Source organism: Durio zibethinus, chromosome 5 (assembly GCF_047325235.1).
Source record: "Durio zibethinus cultivar Kanyao isolate XHJ-2024 chromosome 5, ASM4732523v1, whole genome shotgun sequence".
In the NCBI taxonomy this organism is placed as follows: domain Eukaryota; kingdom Viridiplantae; phylum Streptophyta; class Magnoliopsida; order Malvales; family Malvaceae; genus Durio; species Durio zibethinus.
In genome coordinates, this window is record NC_143166.1 from 33,675,954 (window position 1) to 33,688,048 (window position 12,095).

Consider the following 12,095-nt stretch of genomic DNA (forward strand, 5'->3'; position numbering starts at 1 on the left):
AGGACGTAAAAAAAATTATATATAAATTTAATGTAATCGTATTTTGTGTCTTAATTCTATCAATACGATTAAAATATTATATTATTTATGTTATATTCAAGTCAAATAATAATGATACTCTTAAGATAATTTTAAAACATAATATTATTCATGCAAGCATATAAAATATATAAATTATAAAAATTATTTTAGTTTATTTCTTAAATAAATTAATAATCATATTTATTTTGTTTAAATAAATTTTTAATTTTTAATTTTTAAATAATTTTTTATTTAAATACTAATTTAAATAATTTTTCATTTAAATCAATAGATTAATAGTGTATAATTGTGTTATTTGTGTTTAATCGTGTAAATTATGTTATGTTGTGTTACTTGAGTTACGTTAAACAAATTAATTTTAAACGTATTAATTATATTATATCACATGTAACACGTATAATAAATGTATCGTATTTATATTTAAATTATTTGTGTCATTTAAATATTTATTTCATATTTACATCAAAATTATTCATGTTACTTTTAAAATCGTCTTTAATATAAAATATGATACAATGATACGAATTGTCAATCTATATTAATCAGTTATATTTTTTTGATATTTGGAAGATAAACATGAAGTTGTTTTTGCTTAGATTTTATCTATTACTTGATCAGTGGAGTAATTTAATCTTAATTATAAAACAAAATAAAAAAAATTCTTTATATATTTTAATTAAATAAATATAAGTTTATTAATACATTTGATTTCAATTTATATTTTATGATTATAGATTAATCTTGTCAAATTTTCGTGATCATTTTCACGTAATCATATCCGAGAATTAGAATTCTTTTAAAAAAAAAATGTAGAGAAGGAGTTGAAGCTAAATGCTTTTTTTTTTTTTTTGTGGAAAACCAATTTCACTATTACAAATAGGATCTATAACAAATATAATAATAGTAGTTGTTTTGTTTGACCTAATCACACCCTCATACCAATTTACCTATTAGTGAGGCTTGAAGAAGCTAACCTCAATACCAGTATCAATGACAACGTAAATTCCGGCCGCAATCAAAACCCCACTTAGAGCCATCCCTACAACACCTAACACCCAATTTAGCCACCATGTTGGGCTAAAAACCTTTGGTTTTTTAACCTTAAGCCACATGAAGCATGGATAAGCTAAGGTCACTGGCAATGCTATCCCTCCGATTAGACCAGCCAAGCTTCCTAAGAAGGGGATTGCCACTGCCACAAAGAAACATCCATAGCCGAACATAGCCCGGAAAATTACTCGGAGCCACCATGGCAATGGCTTCTTCATCCTCCTAACGAGTTTGGATTCCATGTCGTCGAACATTGGCATGCCATAGATTTGGAATGAGCTTAGCGCGTTGATTATGACGAATAAACTTGTTAATCCTAGTATGAACTGGGAGGTGTCTTCGCCATGGAATGCATACAAGGCTGTTAGCATGCCCCCATCTTTTGGTATCTGTCGAAAGGAAAACCATTTTTTTTTTTTGTTGGTTTAGATAACATTTAATGTATTAAATCTGAGAAATCAATTGTAAAAAAAGATTTTGACAGAGAAAATAAAGTACATTTTGACCATAAGCCCAGTAGCCTCCAATAGCAAGAGGGAATAAGCACAATGCAACAAGTGTATATGCAACCTTGACTCCCTTCCACATTGGCACGCGCGAGGGATGCTTCTCGTCCGAGGGCATGGTTGCCTGCAACCAAAACAAAAATGTTCTTCAGAAATTTGGCCATTCTTGATTGCTAAATTTCAATATTTTCGGCTTATGGTTTAATGGGATATTGACAGATATTCTTATGATCAAAATTTATTTTTGTGGTCCAGTGTCAACTTTTTCTAGCAATTGAGTATTTTATTTCCTAACGTAGAAATTCATGGCTTGGCTATTGCACTCTAGCACGCAAAGACTTCTTACTTGTTAGGCTGCCTTCCAGGATAAGAATAAAGGAAAAAAGAAAAAAACGCCTAATGGGTTATGATTCAGATGGTCAACATCTAGAAGAATTTTAATTACTTTGACCATAAAGGAGCTTTTAAGAAAATGTTTGGTACGAACCAATTTGTTAAAAAATTAATATGATTTATATTTAATAATTATATTATTTTATTTAATAATAATTTAAAAATTTTACGTGATAATAATTTTAAATTATTAGGTGATAAAATTATTATTTTGAGGTGTGAAATAATTTTCAATTTAAAAGATGAAAAAATTTTATTGCTATAAGAAAATAAATTTTAATATAATTTTTTGATTAATTTATCTTGATGAAAGATGCACTTAAATTGTATTAGAAAAATAATTAATAAAAATTTTCAAAAAAATATATTTTTAATAACTTATTTTTTTAAAAAATTATTACAATTGAATAAATATTTATTGATTATAAAAATAATAAAATTATTTAATAATTTTCTAAAAAATTATTTTTCATCAAAATTGATTTATATTTTATAGTTTTTTATAAAATAATATTGAACTATTTTATAAATTATTAATTCAATAAGTATTAAATTTTTTGCTTTCTTTTTACAAGATTATTTTGGATATTTTATAATTTATTTTTTCATATAATAGCAATTATAGTGATATAAAATCATAGTGACTTATAATATTATACGAAACATAATAATTGAAGATCACTAATCTTGAAAATAACATGTAATGGTATAAGAAAAGTTACCTGAATCTCAAGTATGAGATTGTGGCCTCTGAAAGCAAAAGCAATGATCCCAAGTGCATTGAGAACGTCAAAAATCCTAATAACTTGCGTACTTCCTTTAACTGGATTGTATGATACTCCTGGCATTCTTCCCTCAACAACTGAAATAACCCAAATTAGGGTGCAGTACCCAATAGCTGTGATGGCTCCGATGAGTGACACACCGGCTATCGAGTTCAAATTAGGCAGCTGAGATAGAAGGACTGCAGCAGAAGTGAATATTAAGTACCACTCTACGGTGGTTGGTGGATGAGCAGTGCATGTTCCACCACATACAATGTTGAAGAACATCCTTGAAGTTGAGCCGCCAATGATGATCAAGGCCACGCATGTTCCTCCTGATAGGTACATGATGGGAAACAGAGCCAGCCACTTTGCTAACTTCTCACCTGAATTCATGGATTACAATCAATATTAACTTGAATTTTTACTTGTTTTGCAGATGAAGAGAATATTTTATATGGTTCTAAAAGCAGCAATATTGTTGCATTGGCTAATCAGAGGGCAGTTTGGAAGACAATTGAGAATTTTAAGACCTTATTGACTTCAATATTTATATTTAGTTAGTAAGGTAAAGTTTTATGTTTGAGCTTTACCAAAAGTTGCACCGCAAAGCTGCAGGTATCTGCTGTAACGCATTCCGGTTTCAGTAGATTCATGGAGTTGCACCAGTATGTATAGGGTGTAAAGTTGCCATATGAAGGCCACAGTCAAATTTATAATGCCCCAAGTCCTGAAAAACAACAACAAAAAAGATAACCTGTTACTTTGACCGCTAATAAAATAAAGTGAACCCGTTGCACTTGCACCATGAAAATTGAAATGTAATTGATTACTTACCACCCAAGAATTGTGAAAGCAACTGGGAGCACAAGGGCTTGAATACCAATTCCTGAACAAAGGGTATGAAACGCAGCGTAGTAAGCGTTTCCATTTCTTGACTCAGTGATTGGAAGCCAAGCATCATGAGGATCAAGCCTAGTAAGCTGAAGAGCCCTTCTAATTGGACTTCCCAAAGGAGTAATAAATCGTGGAGTTCTAATCCTGGGGGTTGAATTCTTGGGAGTTTTGTTTGCAGGTTGTATATGATCAACTGAGGAAAGAAGTGGTGATCGAGAAAGAGAAGGAGAATGAAACTGTGAAGGAGGAGCTGATATTGGCGGTGTTGGTGCCACAAAAGCCGGTCTTGGTGTTGCAGGGTTGGAGCCTATTTCATTAACGTCACCCATTTTACTATCCAATCAAGTCCTCACCTCCTTGCACTAGAATATATTTTCCTCTGCAATAATTTGATAATTTCCCCTTCAGTTCTCCCACAAAGTATGAACTAAAAAAATTGCCTATATATAGACCTTGGATTCAAAGCATTGATTGTGCTTTGTGGTTTGGTCTTAAAGCTGCATAAACAGTATTTAATATTTGACAATGAGAACAAGTTGATTTTAGAAAAAAGGATGCTAAAATTTCTATTGCAGACAGCCGGGGCACACTTTTTTTTCAACCCATGAAAAAAATTTTTTGGTCACACTTTAGCACCGCCGGTCATTGAAAGTAGCCTACCAAAATTTTTTGGACAAGTATTACATATTCATTAAGCAATAACTGAGAAATTGCTTTAATCCTTATCTGGGATTTGACTTGGAATTAGTCCTTACATAAAGCATTTAAGATGCATTAACATGCAAGATTATGATGGAAAAAGCTTGAGAATAGTTAAGATGCACTGCATTTTCCAACCAGTAGGTATTTTTTTTTTATCTAGTTTCAAATCCGTTTGAGTTTATCAAATATCCTCAAGTAATTTCTAGTCAATTGTGTCCCCAATTTGTCTAGTTGGGTTACGGTGCCTTTAGAACAAGTAACGCCCGACATTTTTGAAAAGAAAATATTATATAGTATTATATATATATGTATATATATGTATGTATGCATATATGTCTATTGTAAGGTATCAAAATCCCCTGTTTTGTAATCAAAGAAAGTGGGCTATAAGATGGTTAATTTGAAGGTATGCCAATCAAATCGCTCAATTTTCACGTTTGAGATTTTTTAATATTAAGTTAAGCATAGGGGTTTATGTTTAAATTGATAAAGTGATATTTCCGTTAAATATTGTGTTTCTGGTGTTCTTTACTACTTCAAATTTTTTTTTTAGAAAAAAAAAAAAAGTTGAAGTCAAATTAGGCAGGCAACTGAAGTACTAGGAAAAGAAACTTGTCATGCTCCCATGCAACCAAACCAGGCTGCTTAATTGGATTTTTGGGGCATGACATAAAATTAGATAAAACCAACAGTTAGTTACAAAAGCCAATAGTTTTCTTAATAGACACAGATTTTCATAAAAATTAACTGCCATATGTTCACCAAGTGTAAATTTTAGGGCCTTGAAGATTTGACTAAAGAAAAAAAAAAATGGTTTTTGTTGGAAACTATCTCTGTCTGTTAATCCAATCAGTTCAAGTTTATCTGATTCATTTGACCTTAAGCATTCAAAGTTTTATCTGCTCAACTTTTTTCATTGAGGATTTGACTTAGTTTTTGGGGTATGAACCCGAAATTAAAGCATACATTGTGACAACATCTGACTTTTGTTTTGCTCAAAATATTAAAAAATTTTCCTCTTAGAAGTCAATGACAATTGGCTGACTGTTATAAACTGCTAGTTGTATCTATTTTAATCAGACAAAATCAATTAGGAAAATTTTTATGTAAAAAGTAAGTCATGGAATTTGGTTGGTAATGGTAGAAATATGCCAAGCTTGTAATAATCTGAGTCATGACTTGTGAGAAAAGGGTTTGACACTAATTCCTCAACATCATAATGATGTGAAATCAAATTCATACCTGAAAGAAATCTTCAAAAAGAAATATGCAAAATGTTCACCTGACGACGGGTAGCTGTTAAGAACACGAAATGTAATTTTTTTTCCCGTACAAAGAGGTTGCATAGGCTTGGGGATAAAAAGGGGGGATTCCCTATGCTGGAATTTAAATCCCAGACTTACTAGATGCTACTTAAGAATGACTACATGAGAGCTAAGTTTCGAGTTCAATAAGGAAGCTAAGTTTCGAGTTCAATAAGGAAAGTGTTAAAAAATTTTCCATCATTTCTTTTTGAATTAGTCCGAAGGTTCTCTTAAGGGTAAAAACCACTGACTTGATCGGATTTGTTATAGTCAAATAATTAGTTCACACTTATTTGTTGGGATGTATAATCGGTTGAATGATCTGATTATCAATTTGTAACATGACTTTACCGTCAACAAAAGGCAGAGTATTTGACACTGCTGAATATGGAAAACTCAACAACCCTATGAAGAAATTATCTCAAGTATTGTAATAAAAAATTTCAGTATCTATGATGAATTATTAAACTACTTCCGGTTTTGACATTGAAAAAATCTTTTAGCCATGAGTTCAGAACCACAGACTGGTATCTGCTGGCTAGTTTGATTTAGAGAATAAGATAATGAGCATTTACTACTGCACATAGAGAGAAGCAGATATTGCTGCATATCACTATCAACTCGCCGTTGAATCAGAGAAACTGCATATACCATGAAGGTTGCATCACATGGCAATCTGATACGCCCATTGCTTGGTAGACCAAATTCTTCCTCAGACATCTTGAGAAGTTCTTTGATGATGTAATTGTTAAGATATGAAATGGGAAGAGCAAACCGCCTTTCATCAGCTGTGTAAACTACAAGGTGACCCTTGTCTGCCACTTCTGCCAAAATAACACCACTTTGGTTAGCATTTGCAACTCTGTTAGCTCTTGGTAATGAAATTTTTTTCCTTTAAAGGGCAGCTACCCTCTGCCACTTCCTTGCCATCTTTATGAGTTTCTTGGCACTAATCATGATGCATTTCGATTGTTGAAATTGTTAAAAGGAGAGAGATAATGTTTATTTCTTGATGGAACACACTTGAATCTGATTGTTGAGCTGAGGAACCTTTTGGCAGCCGTTCACTTATATATTCAAAACTCAGAAGGGCAATCAGACGCCAGCTTCACTTGTGGGTTACCTAGTGTAGCGAATCGTTGCTACATTTGCATATGATTGGTTTCAATGAGAAGAGAGGTTTCTGTTTGGCTTGATCAATTAGTCAAATTGCTATTATTATCAAGACATCGTTTGGCAAACGCAGCAGGTTGAGAGGCTGAGAACAAATGTTTTGGCAGATTTAGGCATGTGCAAGACGAGGCGAGTTAATGGCAGAAAAATCCTCTAGCTGTGCATTGCGTTGAATCTTAATCAATATATATCTACCACAATTTCTTTGTCCCACTATTCATCTAGAAAGGGGTGGGCCGTGGGAGGGTCTAAATGACAATAAGATTACCGGCAATCTAGATGGATAGATGAATTTGTTCATTCGCTTCTAATTAATTATCTAATACAATGGACCATAGCTTATTGCTCAAAGCAACCTACAACTAGTATTTTGCACTGTACATAAGGGATTCATCTAATGGGATTTCTCTCTGTCTTGCAGGTTGGTTGCAAAGAGTAGAGTACCGTATATATCCTTCTAATAAAGTAGGGAGAGGTTGGACTTGACATAATTAACAATTTCAGTGGTCTGGGTATGGCAATTGGCCAATTAGTCTTCTGTGAGCTTTATGCTCACTATTTCAGGATAATCTATGAAGATGCCTTCTAGAAATTTTGGTGGAAGATCAATTTGTTGCAAACTACGCACGTTAGTTCCCAAAGAATTTGGATATCATACCTGACAATAAAAATATGTGGATCAATTAAATCCAGTTTATAATTTTTGAAAAACTGAAAAAGAGGTTGGATTCAATGTCTCTGCTAACAGTTTCTTGCTATTACGTAAACCTGATTCCTGTCATTCTTACCAATTTGAATGCTCTGACCAAAAGGCCCCAAGATGCAGACCAAGGAGGTCTAGCTGCACAGCAGAAGCTGTCAATTTCCAAAGCAATGATAAACATACCATCTACAATGCAGGTTATGAATTTTAATAACCTACATCAGCACCATTTGTTCAACAAAAGGTGATTGGTTGGATATCAGAAAACATCTTTAATATATATCTTGTTATTTTGAGCAGTTTATGCTGCAATATAGTCAAAACTTAGTGATAAATGGGGAAGAATGGAACATAATTCATTTGATTTGCTGGTTTTCAAAGCCAAACATGTTTACTTTTACTTAAAACGCTTCCTCTTAAGATCAAGACATCAATTTCTTTTCTACTAGTTAGACAAAAAAAAATATTACTTTGGTAGTGCCATATACAGAATTTCATTAGGAACCTGGGAAGTCAAGAATTCCCAACAACAGCAACTTAAAAGGGATGATTGGCAAGATTAGTCTAATGAGGGATAATTGAACTGCCTGGTGAATTAGATTTGAAAATTGAAACTGATCTGCTAATTTTTTGACTGGATATAATTGCAATCACAACCCAATTTCACTAGAGGTACTGCCACTTTACTCTATAGTGTTAGCAATTCTATTTCCTCTCTGATCTGCCTTGGCAATTGGGCAGTTTCGGCATCCATTTTAGTTCATGATCAAATGAGGCTTTGCCATAGTCATATTAACTTCACTAGTTATGTCATATGCAAGTCTTCACAAAATTGTTAAGAAAAATGTTTAATGAGATAATGTACAGAAAATTCCTACAAAACAGTTCCATCTTTATATTTGCAATAATTTGGCTTGTCTTGTTTAAGATAATCCCAATTGTAATTCCAAGAAAATCAAATAAAAAATAAACCATTTTTCATTAGTCTAAAGTTAAACTTCTTAGATGTACAGAAGTATCATTTAGTTACAAAACTGAACATATTATGCTTTAGAAGCTGCTGATTTGTAATTGTTGACTCGTTGGTTGTTGATGAAGATATGAAGATGATGAGCAGCGACCATTGGCAATGGATGTGAGCAATGCTTTATCTTTGGTTGTCGTTTGATCAGAGAAATAATATATTCCATAAAGGCTGCATCACAAGGTAACATGAGAAACCCATTGCTTGGTAGTCCAAATTCTTCTTCAGCCAGAGCGAATAGCTCTCCGATAATTTCATTCTTGAGATATTCCAAAGGAAGAACAAAGCGTCTCTAATCCGCACTATACACAACAAAATGACCTTTCTCAACTGTTGATGATGTGTTGCAACTTTGTGCCAACATCTCCAATGGACGTCATCTCGGATGATGTGATACTTTTTCGCCCAATAGCAGCCAGTTTCTGCCATTTCTTTGCCAATTTGATGAGCTTCTTAGCACTGATCATCTTGTTGTTGCTGATAAAAATGGTGAGAAGATTATGAGACACAAGAGAAGAGACCTTTAGATCTTAGAAAACTGAATGCTGTGATGTTGTTGTGTTGTGTAGTTGGCAATGAGAGTTGGATGAATACAAAATTCCAAAGCCAAAGACAGTCCGGCTGACCAGGCCACATTTGCTGGGTTAGATGGGAAGCAAAATCATGTGACAAAATGTTTGTAGTCGATTGGGCGATGGGCATGCCTGGAGCTGGAATGCTATGGAATTGGTTTATTTCCATGTTAACAACACCTCTTGGGACGCTTACATTTCTTACAAGTGGGTTGCCCTGTGTTGGGTTCACCTGGACACAATCATGTGATGATTCAATGAGTTGACATCTGAATGGTTATAATCTATTAGTCAACAAAAGCCGGAAGGGGATGCAAAAGCCTAACTTTTGAAACATGATTCCCCAAAAGACTCGCTCCAGGCTTTCCATGTTTTTGGATTATAACCTATTTCACCTTCCTCCTGTCTCTGAACGTGTACAGCGGCTTCAAGTTAAGGTCCCGTTAGTCATTCCAGGATCAAAATTGTGGGTCAAATTTGATGGCTTCAATTTTGTTAGTCTGATATTATTTGCGAAGTATAAATTCGGCAAGGAATTCGCCTATAAATGCACCTGCCCTGGGAAAGAAATATGTAGTTTCAAAAAAAGGCCATGTTGTAACAGAAATTGGTATTGGTGTATGATACTTTTTAGAACAATCATCAATGGCTAAACAGACAATAATCCCTAAATCAGGACAGATTAAAGTTTTGGAACAAAGGATTTTCAGGCAGCCACCCAAAATATTTTAAAATAAAGAGAAGCACAAGCTTTCAACCAAAAGGATAAAACTTTGACTCAACTTCTGGTTGAGAACAAAGGTCAATAGGATTTGCCGTGTGTAGTGGTATGGTTTCATAATATTAACATTAGTATTTCATTTTTCATGCTTGGGCATTTAAAAAGTCTAACAAAAATAATTTCTATCTTCTTAATTTGACCCATTTGGCTAATCGGAAAATCCCACACATGGGAAACGAGACGGGGTTTAATTCTAATACGATACATTGTGGAGCAAGTAAAATATGGTTTTGCATTCATGGCCTAGAATCTAGATGAATCCCATGCCCTTATCCAATTGCAGACCCCGTTTTAAGAAATCGATCAGCTGCTGCATCCACAATCCCCAAGTGGATTTGGGTCTTCAGTTTTCTCAAAAAAGGCCCAACCATGGACTTGTGCAGTCGTGTTCAAATCAATTCGTGTATAGCATATTTTGACAGGAGAGGATTAGGCTTTGTTTTTCTTCTTGGTTTTTTCCCCTAGTGAATATGTAGGATCATGTTGGAGATGTTGCAGTGAAGATAAAAAAGGACAATTGCCATGGCAGACAACTAAATATGAAACAAAATCAGGAGCTTTCTCATTAGATTTCATAAATGTACAATGGTGTGATCGTCTACAAAATTGAAAACATGTTTTGCTTTAGAAACCCCGCATAGGTAACTGTCTGTTTGTTTCTTGCGGATAGATATACGATGACGATGAACAACGGCCACTAACTACAGACATGAGTAACGCTGTCTCCATTTCTTTACTTGCTTTCCCTTTAATCAACCCAATTGCATATTCCATATAGGCTGCATCACAGGGCATCGTGAGATGTCCATTGCTTGGAAGTCCAAACTCCTCTTCTGCCAATTTGACCAACTCCATGACCATTTCGGTCTTCAGATATTCCAAAGGAAGCACAAAACGCATCTCATCAGCGCTATACTGTCATGCCCCGAATCGAGGTATAACACGGTCATATTATCTTAAAGTAAAATTCCAAAGCAATACGAAGCCTAATTCACAACCATTGATCAACTCTCAAATATAAAATGTTCTCATTAAGTACATAGTTAGATAACAAGTCTCCAAAAGTTTAAAGTCGAGTATTACAACTAAAATAAACAATATTTCATAAAATCTTATATTTCTAAGTAGTTCTCCAATGCTCGATTCTTCTAGCTTTTCTCAAGCTAAACATACTTATCATTCATAACATTTGTAAAAGAAAAGAAAATAGGGAATGAGCAAACCACAGCTCAGTAAGTAAAGGCTCACACACCTTACCGGATCAAACATCGTTTCATACATGTCATATAGATCATTCAAAACATTAGTCAAATCAAAATGTTAAAACATCTCAATATCATCGTTCTGTCAAACATTTTATAAATTTATAAATCATTGTAAAATATGTTATCATTCAAATATCGTAATCAAACCAAATCATGGATCAATCATTAAAAATCATTGTAAATCATCATTATCAATCAAATCGTTATCATTCAAATTGTTAGCTACAGTCACTGCTATAACCCGTGACATTGGCCGTATCGACAATTTCATTCTCATGATCATTGCTAACTATTATAACCCGTTAGTCAGGGCTTACGCTAACTACTATTACCCGTTAGCCAGGGTCGTATGATCATGTTTTTGCTAACTACTATTACCCATTAGCCAGGGTCGTAGAACTAAGTTCTGATGTCGATGATCCCACTTCTCAGGGATATAAAAACGTAGCTATCATAAAATCATTCTTTAAACATAAATCATTTTCTCATTTCATTCATTAGCATGATCCATCATTTATATAGAGAAACACAAAATAATCATATGCTTGATCCTATTTTCATACACTGAAAATAATGAAATAAAACATTCTTTCATTTAGAAACATATATATATACATAGATTAAAAAACAAGCAAAGTGTGTGAGATTCTACTTACCTTCTTCTGATTCCACCACCTAATTTTTCTCCCTCAAAATTTAGTGGCCTATTCAAGATAATTCCAACGTAACAATAATTAATCAACCCATTTGAGGTCACTTATACCAAAACAATTAAGTTAAACAAGTAATAACTCGAGTAATTAATTTTGGCAGTCTACGCTACTTTTACTAAAACGATCATAACTCAAGATATCCAATTTGGAATTAAAATCTTATTAATGCGTTAGAAACTAGACTTGACAAGCTTTCTAAACATATA

At 33.5% G+C, this 12,095-nt stretch overlaps 1 protein-coding gene and 2 pseudogenes across 1 annotated transcript; all 3 read right to left on the minus strand.

Annotated features, from left to right (window-relative positions):
- Nucleotides 1-860: 860 nt before the first annotated feature.
- Nucleotides 861-4,088, minus strand: LOC111283108 (lysine histidine transporter-like 8). The gene is made up of 5 exons (XM_022871520.2): nt 3,593-4,088; nt 3,349-3,485; nt 2,714-3,141; nt 1,591-1,722; nt 861-1,481 (listed from the first exon to the last, which is right to left on the minus strand). Exons 1-5 carry the CDS (start codon nt 3,979-3,981, stop codon nt 993-995), a joined length of 1,575 nt encoding a protein of 524 aa, XP_022727255.1. The 5' UTR covers nt 3,982-4,088; the 3' UTR covers nt 861-992.
- A 4,401-nt stretch (nt 4,089-8,489) lies between these two features.
- Nucleotides 8,490-9,033, minus strand: LOC111282652 (auxin-responsive protein SAUR63 pseudogene; annotated as a pseudogene).
- Nucleotides 9,034-10,535: 1,502 nt separating this feature from the next.
- On the minus strand, nt 10,536-10,811 carry LOC111281699 (auxin-responsive protein SAUR64 pseudogene; annotated as a pseudogene).
- Between the last annotated feature and the right edge of the window lie 1,284 nt (nt 10,812-12,095).